The sequence below is a fragment of the Spermophilus citellus genome (genome assembly GCF_964194105.1).
Source record: "Spermophilus citellus genome assembly, chromosome: 5".
In the NCBI taxonomy this organism is placed as follows: Eukaryota; Metazoa; Chordata; class Mammalia; order Rodentia; family Sciuridae; genus Spermophilus; species Spermophilus citellus.
In genome coordinates this window covers 160,256,737-160,271,256 of record NC_138186.1, presented here as the reverse complement: position 1 = coordinate 160,271,256, position 14,520 = coordinate 160,256,737, and the positions used below count along the sequence as shown (strand labels likewise).

At 34.7% G+C, this 14,520-nt stretch overlaps 1 protein-coding gene across 4 annotated transcripts in view; it reads left to right on the top strand.

The window, feature by feature from the left end:
• SYNE1 (spectrin repeat containing nuclear envelope protein 1) overlaps nt 1-14,520 on the top strand; it is a gene marked incomplete at its 5' end in the record, with an annotated part of 432,633 nt that overhangs the window by 139,063 nt on the left and 279,050 nt on the right. For all 4 annotated transcript variants that reach the window (XM_081295717.1, XM_081295719.1, XM_081295718.1 and 1 more), the window contains 8 exons: nt 2,352-2,448; nt 2,992-3,194; nt 5,759-5,923; nt 6,380-6,532; nt 8,089-8,232; nt 10,656-10,829; nt 13,194-13,352; nt 13,956-14,120. In XM_081295717.1, coding sequence (XP_081151843.1) covers nt 2,352-2,448; nt 2,992-3,194; nt 5,759-5,923; nt 6,380-6,532; nt 8,089-8,232; nt 10,656-10,829; nt 13,194-13,352; nt 13,956-14,120 — 1,260 coding nt within the window. The remainder of the gene's footprint in view (nt 1-2,351; nt 2,449-2,991; nt 3,195-5,758; nt 5,924-6,379; nt 6,533-8,088; nt 8,233-10,655; nt 10,830-13,193; nt 13,353-13,955; nt 14,121-14,520) is intronic.

Below are 14,520 nucleotides of genomic sequence, written 5' to 3'. Positions count from 1 at the left end.
TATTATATCTACACTCATCTTGTGAGACTATGTTGGATCAAACTTCACTAATATTTTCAATTTAATGTCATAAGACATAGCTTATTTTTCTTCAAGTACCTTTAACTTTAAAAGTTCCCTGATTAACATAGCTTGCTTGTTAAATTTTACATCCAAGTTCCAGCCTAATTTTGAAAGAAGTGAATCCTTTTCTTAGTATTTAAAATATTCATCTTCATATTTACTTGTACATTTTTTATAATAGATATGTCCAGACAGCTTTCAGTAAAAAGGCAATTTACTAGTTCTCTTTCTAAAGTGGTTTTAATAGACAAGATAATTCATATGCTCCATATTCAGAAGGAACCAAATTACATAAATCAATAAAAAATTAAAATAACAAGTTTATCTTCTTTTAAAAGCTAATTACCTAGTTTTCTTAGTAAGAGAGCTCAAAAATACTTTAATAAATTTCTACATTTCTAGCATTCTTTAAACACTCCCCTTGGACCAAAAATGAATCCAGAAATAAGGTTTTTCTTTTATTGGTTTTTAGTTAATTTGTAAACTGTTCTAGACTATTTAGGTATTTAAGTCTTCCTACCACTACAGGCACTATTTTTCCTTTTTTGACACTTAGAACAATTGTTTTCCCAATAGCTTTTTGAAATTTGCAGTGACTATTTTTAAAATTTGCAGAGACTACTTTCTTAAACTTTGTTAAATATAGTTATTTCTTAAATTTCTTCAACAGTGTCTTGAACATTAGATGTGGTTTTCCAGTTTTGATCAAATCATGACTTGTTTATTTTTGATAAAATCATGGCTTGCTTGTTTGACCAAATTATTCACAATTTAAATTCCAGTGAATTATTCTTTTCTCAACTGGGAATTAGAAATAGATAATAAGGCTAAATAAGGAATTAACTAGATACTATTGTCTTATGTAATTCTCAAAGAAAAATTGTAAAGCCTATTAAAGTTATTAAATAAAATATTGATCATGGAACTTCTCATTCCATGTAATTCACAGCTTTTTCTATTCACTTTATTCCTGAAAAACAGTTTATTTACAAGTAAAGGCTTGGTAACTATAAAATGATCTATAGTGTATTATATATGTTTTAAAATTATATATGTATTTTATACTTTTAAACTATATTTGTATTATATATATATTTAAATTTTATCTTGAAACATGGAAAACATTGGTAAAAATCTAGGGATGTCTATGCAATTGATGTACATTGAGTTTTGTATCTACATACCAGTCTTTTGCATCTCCATAGGGAGCATACATCAGCAAACTATACAGGACTTCAGCAAGTTTCTGAAGGATAATTTTTGAATTCTATGATAGTGACACCTATCAAGAATTTTAAAGAATTAAAATCATGGGAATCATTATGCTATTAGAAGAAATTCAAGATACTTTGGTGATATGTTAACTATAATATCATTAATTTTCTAGTTTATAGGAGTAAGAACCATCTTTGAGACAGGAGTTATTTTATAACATTAACAATAGTAGGGGTATATACATGATTGCATGACCAATGTACATGAGTTATTTTATAACATTAACAATAGTAGGGGTGTATACGTGACTCCAACCTGTACACTCAGAAAAATGAAATTATATCCCATCTGATTCAAATGTATTATATGTCAAGAGCATTGTACTGTCATGTGTAACTAATTAAAACAAATTTAAAAAACACAAAAAAATAGTAATATTAACCTGAGAATTTTTTTTGCATGTTCTTGGTTTTATTTTATCTATTTGCCAACACTGACTATTGCATATGTAAATTACATACAGATATAGATACCACATGTCTTGTAAATTTTATACTAGGTAATTTAAATATGAGGCCATCAAAAACACAGATGATATATTTGATCATTTAAATTTTTCCAGTTTTTATTTTAAGTATACCCTGACATGTATTTATAATCTGAAGTTCCTTGATCAGTCATTCACCAGGACTAATGTTCAAAGAACAACAGACTCACACAGCTTAAACACAGTGGGACACTGAAATGTTCCTCCAAATTTAGTTCTTTCTAATGTTAGGCCCAGATTCTCTGGAGAAACTTCTGTCTTATCAAAGAACAAATCCTTGGGTGGTAAAAAATAGCTTATTTTCTCAATCTAGTGCTGAGTTAGAAAGAGTATAGAATCATTTTATATGCTCAGAATAACCTTATGTTATTTGAAACAGTAGAATTAATTTCATATTTTCAAGAAGAGTGAGGTTGGCAAATTTGGATAAAATATGCACATATCTATACTGAAGAAAACTGACTCTGCCATTTCTACACTAGCCCCATGTTTCCTCTCTCCTAACCAACCATTCCTTCTTTTCTAGTCTTTCATAGAAAATAGCAAGTTCTTTGAACAATATGAAGTGACATACCAGATCCTGAAACAGACAGCTGAGATGTACGTCAAAGCAGATGGTTCAGGTAAAACACACTGCAGAATTTGCTGCAGTGATGACTACATTAGTGTTTACAATCCACAGGTTTCAATGTGATCAGTTCAATTTTCTTCTCTGCAAAATCTTTGTGTGACCATGCCATTGGCCTTGGAGAGGATATTATTAGATTCAGTTCTCTTGACTCTGTGTAGTGTTTAACCCATGCAGTTATACTCATGTGTTGTGTGTGTGTTGTGTATGTAGTCATCTTCTTAGAAAGCAAAATAAGCATCATTTTTTTCTAAGTCACAATTTTCATCCTATTTTAAATTCTAAGGATTAAAAGCAAAAAAAATGGAATAATTTGAATATCACAATCAGGGAAATGAGAGGTTATGTTAGTGTGAAGATACAATTTGTAAAATGTCTTTGTTTTCAATTTGTAAATATGTCATAATTGTTGGAAATGAACTCTAGCATTGGTGATTAATACTATTGCATGCACACCAGTATATAAGACCACAGGGGGAAAAAGGCATGGAGGATTTTAAATACAAAATAAAAATTGTAACTGGTTTTATCTTTGCAGTGGAAGAAGCTGAGAATGTGATGAAATTCATGAATGAAACCACAGCTCAGTGGAGGAATCTCTCAGTTGAAGTACGGAGTGTGAGGAGCATGCTGGAGGAAGTGATCTCTAACTGGGATCGCTATGGCAACACAGTGGCTAGTCTTCAAGCCTGGCTAGAGGATGCTGAAAAAATGCTAAGTCAATCAGAAACTGCCAAAAAGGTAAGACTGTCTCATACAAAAGGAAAAGACAGGAATTTAGAAGTAAAAGGCTTCTTTCTATGTATGGTACTGGAAATTGAACCCAGGAGCGCTCTACCTCTAAGCTAGATTCCCCAGCCCTTTTTATTTGAAGATAAGGATTTCACTAAGTTGCCTAGGATGACCTTGAACTTGTGATCCTCCTATATCAGCTCAGGAGTTGCTGGGATTTCACATGTGCTCTGCTATGCCAGGCTATGAGAGACAGTTTTTGTAGCATAGTTCACTAAGGAGTGTTATATATTTGCAAGTTGGACTCAAGAATTCTCACTTTGCCCTAAAAGTTTCACTTTCAGGTTAGTAAATTATTGTAGACCAATAAATACTGGTTAATTACAGTTCAGTTAAAACATTCCCCAACCTGGTCAGTTTAATATATGACTTTTATATTCAGATGACCAATAGATGGGGGTGGTGTCCAGCAGGATCCCCTGAGTGGTCAATAGCCCTGTGCTCAGCAAGCTCTGTATGTGGAGGGGAATAACTTAGACACCACTCTTGGTGGATTTTCTAATTTAACAGAGGTTGAAAACAACACTGAATAATATAGAACTGAATCTGTGAGGTAGCATACCATCAAGCAGCTGGACCACCACATTTTTTTTTTAAAGAGAGAGTGAGAGAGGAGAGAGAGAGAGAATTTTTAATATTTATTTTTTAGTTCTCGGCGGACACAACATCTTTGTTGGTATGTGGTGCTGAGGATCGAACCCGGGCCGCACGCATGCCAGGCGAGCGCGCTCCTGCTTGAGCCACATCCCCAGCCCACATATTTTTAACTCTTTAGAGATTCAGTTCTGGACTTCATCAACCCTCAATCTATATAGAAGTGATTTCTTTTTTCACTGGTTACAAGTGTATATGTGTGTGCACATGGGGGGTTACTATTTCATTTGAATGTCATTTATATATAGATATCAATGGACTGAGTTATGTATATAGGTCTTAAAATGGAAACCTGATATTTTCAATGAAAAATCAATGTATATGTAAAAGATTAAAATGTTGGTCTTACATATGATACATACATTAAGATTAATTACTGCTACCAGTTGCAGTGCCACGTGCCTAAAAATCTCAGGTACTTAGGACGCTGAGGCAGGAGAACCAGGAGTTCAAGGCCAGCCTGAGCAATGTGATAAGATCCTATCTCAAAAAGAAAAAAAAAAAGAATAAATTAGTGCTTGCCACCCAAGATTGGATCATCTGTTATTGTTTGCACAAGTAAATCTATTGTTTTTAAGTGTTTTACCATTTTTATTCATATGAATTAAACATTTTTTTATATCTGCACAAGACATAACTAAGTACCCACACAGATTTTAACTTTTCTGATCAGACCAGCAGTGCCCTGGTAGATGTCATATGTGTTAATTTGATCCAAAGAATGTAACCACCAGAAACAGAAATGTTCTCATCTATTTATGTAGAAAAATCCTCCCACACATGGCTTATGAAATGAAGTTTGAATTTTCCTTGGTTTTTACTGTGATGTGTGTGTGTGTGCATATGTGAACACATGCATTTAATTTGAAATGAGTTTGAAACATTCTTATTTGCTTAAGGCTGCAAATTTGGCAATAAATCAGCTTCAAAGGATGTTATTGTGTTAAATGTTCTTGATGCAAATATTTAATTTAGAAATGTTTCAATTGATGTTTATCCCCATAATTGTTAATTATCTTAATATTATATATGTGTGTGTGTGTGTGTGTACACACACACATACAGATTTTTAAACAAAAGTAACAATTCAAAAATATATTTAAAAAAATTAAGAAAGCTGTTTATTTCCCTGTTATATATTATACTTCTTACATTCCCTGGCACTAGTGTTTCCTTGTTTGAATGCTATGCATAATAAACCTCTGATGCTTACATAAATTCATTCATTGTTTATTCAACTGCAAAATGGAAATGAAAAAGAATCACCATATTCTGTTTCTTTTTCAACAAAAGAGAGAGCATAACTACTCCTATAAAAGATACTAAGGGCAGGGAAAAGTGGCATGTACCCATAGTCCCAGCTAATGGGGAGGCTGAAGCAGGAGGATATCTTGAGTCCAGGAGTTCAGGGCCAGCCAGAGTAACATAGCAAGACCCTATCTCCAAAGACAATTTAAAAATCAATAAAAGAGACTTGGTGCTTCTAGTTCATATTTTGAAATTTTATTTAAAATTTGTATTTTGAGGGCCTGGGGATGTGGCTCAAGCAGTAGCGTGCTCGCCTGGCATGCGTGCAGCCCGAGTTCAATCCTCAGCACCACATACAAAGATGTTGTGTCTGCCGAAATCTAAAAAATAAATATTAGAAAATCTCTCTCTCTCTCTCTCTCTCTCTCTCTCTCTCTCTCTCTCTCTCTCACACTCTTGCTCTTTAAAAAAAAATTGTATTTTGAAAGAGATTTAAGGCTTAAAATTTACACACACTTTAGAATGCAGATATTTCATAGTCTGGTCACTTTTATATCTGTTACTAATATTTGATTTATGTCTTACAATATAACATATTCTTTGTTGTTTAGGATTTTTTTCGAAATTTGCCTCATTGGATTCAGCAGCACACGGCCATGAATGATGCTGGCAATTTTCTAATTGAAACTTGTGATGAGATAGTTTCCCGTGACCTGAAGCAGCAATTACTACTGCTCAATGGGAGATGGAGGGAGTTGTTTATGGAAGTCAAGCAAGTACGTTTCAAATCTGTACTCACTTCAAACGTGTCTGTGTTGTAAATGTGGTGATAAGCAATCTGTTTAGAGGCAATTTTACTTTTATAGCATGAGCTTATTAAGACAGAATAAAGACGTGTTTAGAACCAATATATGATAGAGTTGATTATTCCTTCTTTTCCATTTGTAATAGCGGAATGTCACAGAAGTCTAGAGTTTGATTAAGGATTATGTTAACATATGGAGCCTACTTATATGGAATGATTCACTTTCAAATCATACTTCTGCATTGCTATGCTGGTTCCTTTTCTCCTTTCAAAGTAATTGGACTTACTTCAAACCTATCTAAAATAAGAATCAGGAATTAGAGGCTCTTACCATATGACAATCCAAGAGCATAAGAGATTATGTCAAAGTGCAGGTTGAGTTACAGCTTAATGGCTTTCAAATGCTCTCCCCCTCCTTTCTTCACAGTACGCTCGAGCAGATGAGATGGACAGAATGAAGAAAGAATATACAGACTGTGTTACTACCCTCTCTGTTTTCACAACTGAAGCCCATAGGAAGTTTTCAGAGCCCTTCGACATCTCTTTTATTAACATCAAGTTGTTAATTCAAGACTTAGAGGTGAGGGGTTTTGGGGTCATAAAATGAAAACGCCATCCTCTTGTAAAAATAAAGATCAGCAAGTTTGCAAAATCATTATCAATGCTGTCTCTCTTTTTCCTGGGCATCATTTTGACAGGTCCATCCTGATTCATGCCTTTCATTAAAAAAAAAAAAAAAAAAAAAAACTTGAATTTTTTAAAGAGAGAGTTTTAGTCATATGAAGCAACCTCAAAATAATTTTTTAATTTGGAGATTTTTTTTCCTACAATCAAATTGTAAAACACTAGTCAAAACCAGGAGACATCTATAGGTGGTACCTCCATATAAATGCATCTAACAAAAAAGGATTTATTACATGAATTGTGGTATTTATGTACTTTGAACAGCCTATAGCTCTCAAAAGTGAAATAGTGGAAGAATATTTAACAGCATGAAAATATTTTATAATATATTGTTAATTGAGAAAAGCAAACCACAGTGTCATCATTTTTGTTCTTGTAAAAATAAAACAATGGGTATATACACACACACCAGAAAGAAACATTAATAATATGATGATGAGATGGTGGCTTTGGCTATTATTGTGTGAGAAAACTATATATATATATATTCCCTAAACTTTCATTATTTTAGTATCTCTAATTTGTAAGTTTTCTGCAATGACAATGTTTAAATTTTTTAAGAAAAAAAATAAGTTTAAATTTTAAAGTCAGAATTTCCCCACATTGTTAATATACATTTACATGATATAGTATTTCTATATTACATTAACATATTCATCAAAAGCATAAAGATTACTTTACCTAATCCTTATGTTAATGATAACTGGTCACCTTTAAAGGGAAGTTTTTATGTGTGTAATGTTGCCTATATTGTTAGAGCAAGATTGCAATAAATCACCAAGTCGATCTTAAAGCAGGAGATGGAAACTTGATTCACCAATTGGTGGTCCAGATTCACCATCTGGCGGGCCAAGGGGTAGGCTGCAAGTCTATAACCTTCGACCTCTTCCTGGGATTTGAATGCACCTTTTATAGTCCAAAACCATATTACAGCATAAGTGGCTGTTGCTATGATTCAAAACCATAAATGTCATGAGATCTAAAATAATAAGCAGCAAAGAGAGTGGGCCAAAACATCCCTAATTGTGTAAAAGTTAAAGAATCGTTATTAACATCTAGACAATCAATCTCTGTACATTGTCCAAGAAAAATTGGAACCAAAGAGAGAACACTTTTACATTGTATAAGAATTGCCATTTTGTGTTGCCAAACATGCTAGCTAAGCAACTGTTGATGGGTACAGAGGTGGGGCTTTCCATGGGAGAGGGATTTTTTATATGATGTGGGGTCTCAGGGAAAAAAATGGAGTCTGTTTGGTTATTGCCCATGTAGCCTGACCCATAACAGTATACTAGTAATGAAGGAAAAGCAATGACCAGAATCTTGAAAACTTTTCTATGCATATAGAATTTCATAAAGTGCATATTGATTTTTGTTTTGCCTTTTGTGGAATCTTGAGATTAAAAGGAAATGTGTCATGTGTTAATTGAGCTGTTTCAATGATTCATGCAGGATATTGAGCAGAGGGTGCCTGTAATGGATGCCCAGTACAAGATGATCACAAAAACAGCACATCTCATTGCCAAAGAGAGCCCCCAAGAAGAAGCCAGCGAGATGTTTGCAACCATGTCCAGGCTCAAAGAGCAGCTAGCCAAGGTGCGAGAGTAACACTTCCATGCACAGCATGTAGAGTGGCACCCCAGCCGCCTTCAGCTTGTCTCCTGCCCCCTCTGGCTCCCTGTCAGCAACCCTGCTTTTGTTTCTTATTGGGATTTCTGATTTAGTAACTTGGGTATGAATTTTTAAAATAAAACTATGATGCTGATACCAAGTATTACCTCTTGGCAATTAGCTATTGTTAATTTTCAAGTGCAATAGCTATATTTTATTAGAAAGTTATTTTTGGAGAAGAGTCACATGTGGTAAAACAAAGAGAAAGAAGAGGAGGAAGAAAAAGAGGAAAGGAGGAGAGCATATTTTTTAATGAGAATTTATTGAGATTTATTTGCTGTACCCCCATTCTAAGTTTACTTATGCTCTTTCCTGCTAACATAACCACAAATCAATAAAATTCCTCCCCGCTCATTCACAGAGCTCACCTTAGGTTTAGCATATTTCCATCTCTGCCGCTTCTGTGCAGGCACTAGATAGCTACAAAGAGTAGCCATAAGCCTTTTCTACTTAATTGGGGGATTTTCCTTAAAAGCTTAGGAAGTTTCATTGGGGTCTTTAATCTATCTAAATTTTAATTTTAGGAGGATAACATTGTTTGTAAAATCTACTTAGACTGGGTGATTTAAAGGTAGAGAAAGGAGTGATTTTAAAATGAATAGGAACATGATAAGGAATTAGAAAATAAAGTAAAAAAAAGTAGACATATCTATTAAGTAGAAGAGGGAAAGTGGAAAAAAGAGAATAACCTAAGTGAAATCAGTAGTGGAGAATTACTGAAAAGAGGAAGAAAGAGGATGAAAATAGGAACACATTGGTCACGAAAAAAGAAGAACTTGTTCAGTCCAATGTATGTTAGAAAGTTGATTTTCAATTCATGTTATTTCAACATTCAAGTTCGAATTTTTATAATTTAATGGTAATAGATAATAAGAGTACTGGCTGACAGCAAAATTTGCCAAAGGGTAGGTGCAATTCCAAGTTGCATTTTCAGGCTGGGGGTGTAGCTCAGCGATAGAGCATTTTCCTGACATGCATGAGGCCCTGGGTTTGATCTCTAGTTTGAAAACAAAACAAAACAAAACAAAAAAAATCAATCAAAGTCAACACTTTGGTAATTTGACTCCTGGGCTTGCACTTATTAGCCTGAGCCAGGAGTGGTCTAGGGCAAGACTTGAGAGAGCAAATTGTACCTTTAGATACATTTAAGTCTTTACATTTTCCTATTGCTGGTTCAGATGCAGCATCTTGATGGGTTTTCAGTTGCACCAGGAAAAATCAATAAAGCTCACTGCTTTTTATGCACATTCATTGATTCTTGTAGTTTATTTAGTTCAAGCAAGTTTTAGCAGTCTTGATGCAGAGAGAGTTTCTTTCTTTTGATCCTTCAGGCGGTATATTCTAAAACATGAAGATATTTTAGCTTATACTATTATGCATTTAAGATTATAACAAAATGTTTTCATCTACTTCAAGGATTATTTTTAGAATATTATTGATTTTACTTAGCTTCTCATCTTTGTGTTTTATGAAAAACAAAAAAAATATTCTACTAATAAATGCTGATTAATTTCTTTTCCATACCTGTCTGAAAGCATTAATAGCTGCTTGGAATCATAATTATTATAATAATGATGATGAGAGTTGGAGGCAACTATAGGTAAATAAAAAGGGTTGAGCAGTTCCTGGAAATTTGCAGATCTTGGAGTCCAGCATCAAGGTAGGCAGGCAGACAGTCTATGGAGCTCTTGAACTTCATTCAGGAGCTTATGGCTTCATCATGAATGTAATGCAGATGCATAGACTAGCAACAATTAATTTAGAGACAAGTGACAGAAGAAGGCTGGGCCAGTTTCACCTGGGGAGATATCCCTTGGCCTGGGAATATTCCTGGTTAAATTAGTGGGATGTAGGAAAGTGCAGGGGTTATCAGGGAAGCGTGAGTTAACAGGTGCATAAGTTTGTCTGAACTCAGGGTTCAAGTAGGAGAGTTCCTGAAAATAAAGCTGGAAGACACAGGTCACGAAGTGATGTCATAATTTGTGACTATCTTGGGTCATATTTCAAAGTGCAAATGAGTTGCATGGTTTATGAAGGGAATCTGATGCCATCTGCTTCCCTGACAACCACTGTTTAGATGGAAAAGTGCTATCCAGATGGAGGACTCGGATGAATTTTCATGAGAAAACCCCATCGTCATTTATTTTTCTTAGTAGTACAGCAGTATGGATTTCTGACACCAAAATTTAACAACACAGAGGAAATATCAATAAGAAATGGCTTTAGAAATTCACAAACACCAAATGACTATGTCGTTAAATAAAATGTTCCTGAGAGCTATGCCTAGTGCCCTGCCCGTGTTGGACTTAATGACCTTTCATGGGATTTTTGTTTTTGTATTTTTAAAGGTCAAAGAGTGCTACTCCCCACTTCTGTATGAGTCTCAGCAGCTGGTGGTTCCATTGGAGGAATTAGAAAAGCAGATAACATCCTTCTATGACTTACTCGGAAAAATCAATGAAATTATAACAGTTCTTGAGCGTGAGGCACAATCTAGTGCTCTTTTTAAACAAAAACATCAGGTAAGAAAATTCCTTTTGGGGAAACATAATTATTTTAAAGTACATGTAATAAAATTGCAGTACTGTTTACAGTAAAAGAAGTGCAGTTAGAATGAAAACTTTTTTGAGAATAATACAGTACTAATAACTCAAAACAATAATGCACATTTTGTGTAAAGATGAAAACCCAGCTGGTGGAGGGGTTTGACCCATTTTTAGGGGCTTAGAGCAAGTGGGGCTCAGAGTGGGGCTCTAATCATCTGAATTAAGAAGTTTCCTGAGTTCAGCAAAATTACAAAGACCAGTATGTTGGAGTGCCTACCTCTGACTTCTTTGAACTTGGCTATACTCAGCAGACATTTATGAGCATTTGCTCCTCACCCGCCTCTGCTGTGCCTTCTGAACTCCAAGCTTGACAACGATAGAAAGACCTTCTGTTATCCTCTCTGCTTTGTGTTTAATTTTATAGTATTATCTTTCTACCAGTGAATCTAGGAATGATGTTTGACAAAGTTCACAAAAAGTTTAGTGTAAATAAATTCTCCCTTGAACTTTCTAAAGGGTAGAAAATATATATTTAATTTTTTTCATCTTTATATAGACATTTTTTGATGGGCAGAGGATCATTTAGTGCTCCTTCCTGCATATCATCTTTGGTCATTACCTGCTACCTCACTGACAAAATGGAGAATTTCATTTAAAAAATGAAATTCTCTATCTCTTGAGCCTTTGGAGTTATATATACATTATACACACACACACACAAACAAACACACAAACACATATACAATATAAATAATTTATTCCATTTCTATTAAGTGTCTATAATCTTATATTTTGTGATACCTTTTCTTTGACCTTGGGAATCAATCTGTTTATATAACCACAAACTCTGAAAACGTTTTTGGTGTAATCCTTGATATTTTGTCTCATGTTTAGTGAACAGGTCTGTATGCATAGCCTTCTTAGTGTTTCAGTTAATTGACTGGCTTAGTTGCTTTATTATAAATGAGCCCATCTCAGATGAAGATAAAACTAATGTAGGAAAGGTTGCCACTGAACTAATTGAAATGGATTCCTGGAAGGAGACAAATTCACTTCTTAGAAAAAGCAGAGTATCTGAAACAAGTCACCCAGATACTTAGATCTTAGGTCTGATGCCAAAAAAATTATGAAGCCTTATTTAACTAACGGTCCTGGTCCTTAAACAAAAGTGATGATACCTAATAAAATGTATTCTGTTACTAGTAGCATTATTATTGCCATTAGTATTGAAGCCATAATCATCATATCACCAAACCTCATTTTAGTGATACCTCCTTATAGACTAAGGAGTCTTTCACTGGGGGACATGGTGCCATTTCCTACATATTGCTGTAAATTGCCATAAAATAATTTTTGCATAATTAATGTTTATTATTAATTATAAGTATTAATAATACTCATGATATATTTTTAACTTATGTTAGGTATCACTTAAACCTCCAAAGCGTTCAAAAGGAAAAAATATGTCCTTGCCAAAACAAAACAAAACAAAAATATTAAGAGTTGCTAGCTCTTAATATGTGAATATAGATGAACAAAAATGGCATCCACATGAGCAGTTTGAGATATATTTTTTCAAAGTAGTTAAGGGTTTTTAAATTCATGTTGTGTCAATTCAAGGCAAAAATGAGTACCTTGTTGGGATGGGTTATTTCAACTCTATACTGTCAAAATTGCTACAGTGTCAGGCTGGTAGTCAGAGGGCAAAGGCTGTTGGTCACCACTGCAGTGTATGACAGTTGCAAGTCTTCCCCAGGCCTAATGGTCAGCTGCCTTTTTAAAAAATTAGGATCTAGAGTTTGCTATTTCATTAATAAGGCTGAGAGCATGTGAACCTTAGAAATTCAAATGTTATAAATTTAGTGTATACAAATAATATATTATCTGCTACATCTGATTATTTCAGGAAAGTGATTATTCACTGATGCTAAATTAATTTAATCTGATTAAAACCTGATTATGTAGATTGTGTTTATGATTGTTCTCTCGATACACCAGTTGGACGAATAACAATTTTGATGCTTTGTCATTTTCTTAATGTTAATAAGATGTGCATGAAATATAAAAATCTCAAAAAACTCTTTGTGACATTTAAATGCCTTTTATAAAAAGCACTGACTTCAGTGACTGCTTAAAATTGAGCTCTTTTGGAAAAAAGTGTTCCTCTGTACTTTTGGTTTTACTTATTGCTGATCAAAAGCCTCAGAGCTATTTAAAGCTGTTCTTGTTATTTGTAATCATTCCTCCCTCCATCCTTCCCTTCCTTTCGTTTTCCTTTTCTTCCTTTATTTTTCAGTCTCTCCTGGGTATAATATTATTGTGGGTTTCCCTTCCTTGTAGGAGCTGCTAGCTTGTCAAGAAACCTGTAAGAAAACCTTGGGGCTCATTGAGAAAGGCAGTCAAACCGTTCAAAAGTTTGTGACCTTGAGCAATGTGTTAAAGCATTTTGATCAGACGAAGCTACAAAGACAGATTGCTGATGTTCATGTTGCTTTTCAGGTAATCTGCTCTCCCTGCCCTGGAGTCATGAGCCCACAAAAATACAGAACAAGGACAAGTAATTTCCACTTCTTGCCAAAATCACTCACCTTCCAGTATTTAGAAGGCAAACATTTTACCTCTTCTTTCCCTAATATTAATATTAAAAAGAGTTAATTATTCTTATAATAAAGTATCTTCCTCCCAAGTATTTTTTGAAGAAAAAAAGTACATAATACTACCTGACCAAATGATGCTTTCAGCAGTGAGAAAGCAGCATCCTATTATGATTAGAGTCCGTTCTCTCTAGCTGTAGATTCCACATCTGTAGATTTACCATGAGTTGGTAATAATTGGGTGAAAACTTGCGTATATACTGAACATGTACAGCCTTCTTTTTCTTGTCATTATTTCCTCAACAATGCAATATAGTAAGTATTTATATGGCATAATAGATATTTTGAGTAATTGAGAAATGATTTCTCAAATATAGGAGAATGTGCCTGGGTAAGTACTCCACCACTTTATGTAAAAGAATTGAGCATCTGTGGGTTTGGTATCTTTGGGGATCCTGGAAACAATCCCTCAAGGATACCAAGGGATGATTATATCTTTTACATCAAGAATATGGTAAAGAAAACCGGGGATTGGAAGAAGCATGCGGAAACCAACAGTCGCTTGATGAAGAAATTCGAGGAGTCTCGGGCAGAGTTGGAGAAAGTGCTGCGGGTGGCACAGGAGGGCCTTGAGGAGAAGGGGGATCCCGAAGAGCTGCTGCCGAAACACACTGTGAGTCTGCCCTCCGTGGTGCATTGACCCCAATGCATGGACAGCTGCTCTTGGATGAGAATATCCAAAGAGCCAGTGTGCCACCTAATGCAGAGGGGGAGGGATGGGAAGTTGGGAAGGTGGGAGGGGGAGGGGTGGGGAGTTGGGAAGGTGGGAGCATTTTAGATATGAGACCTGAGAAATGTTTTTCAGTCAACTGGATCAGAGAGTCCTCAATGCTATCCTGAGAAATGTGGGGCAAGAAGGACTTTGAGGGCAATTGATTCACCTGTGTTTTAGTTACCTTTTTTTTTACTGCTGTGACTAAAAGATCTAACCAGAAAAATTTTAGAGGAGGAAAAATTTATTTAGGGGCTCAGGGTTTCAGAGGTCTCAATCCATAGACAGCAGACTCCATTCC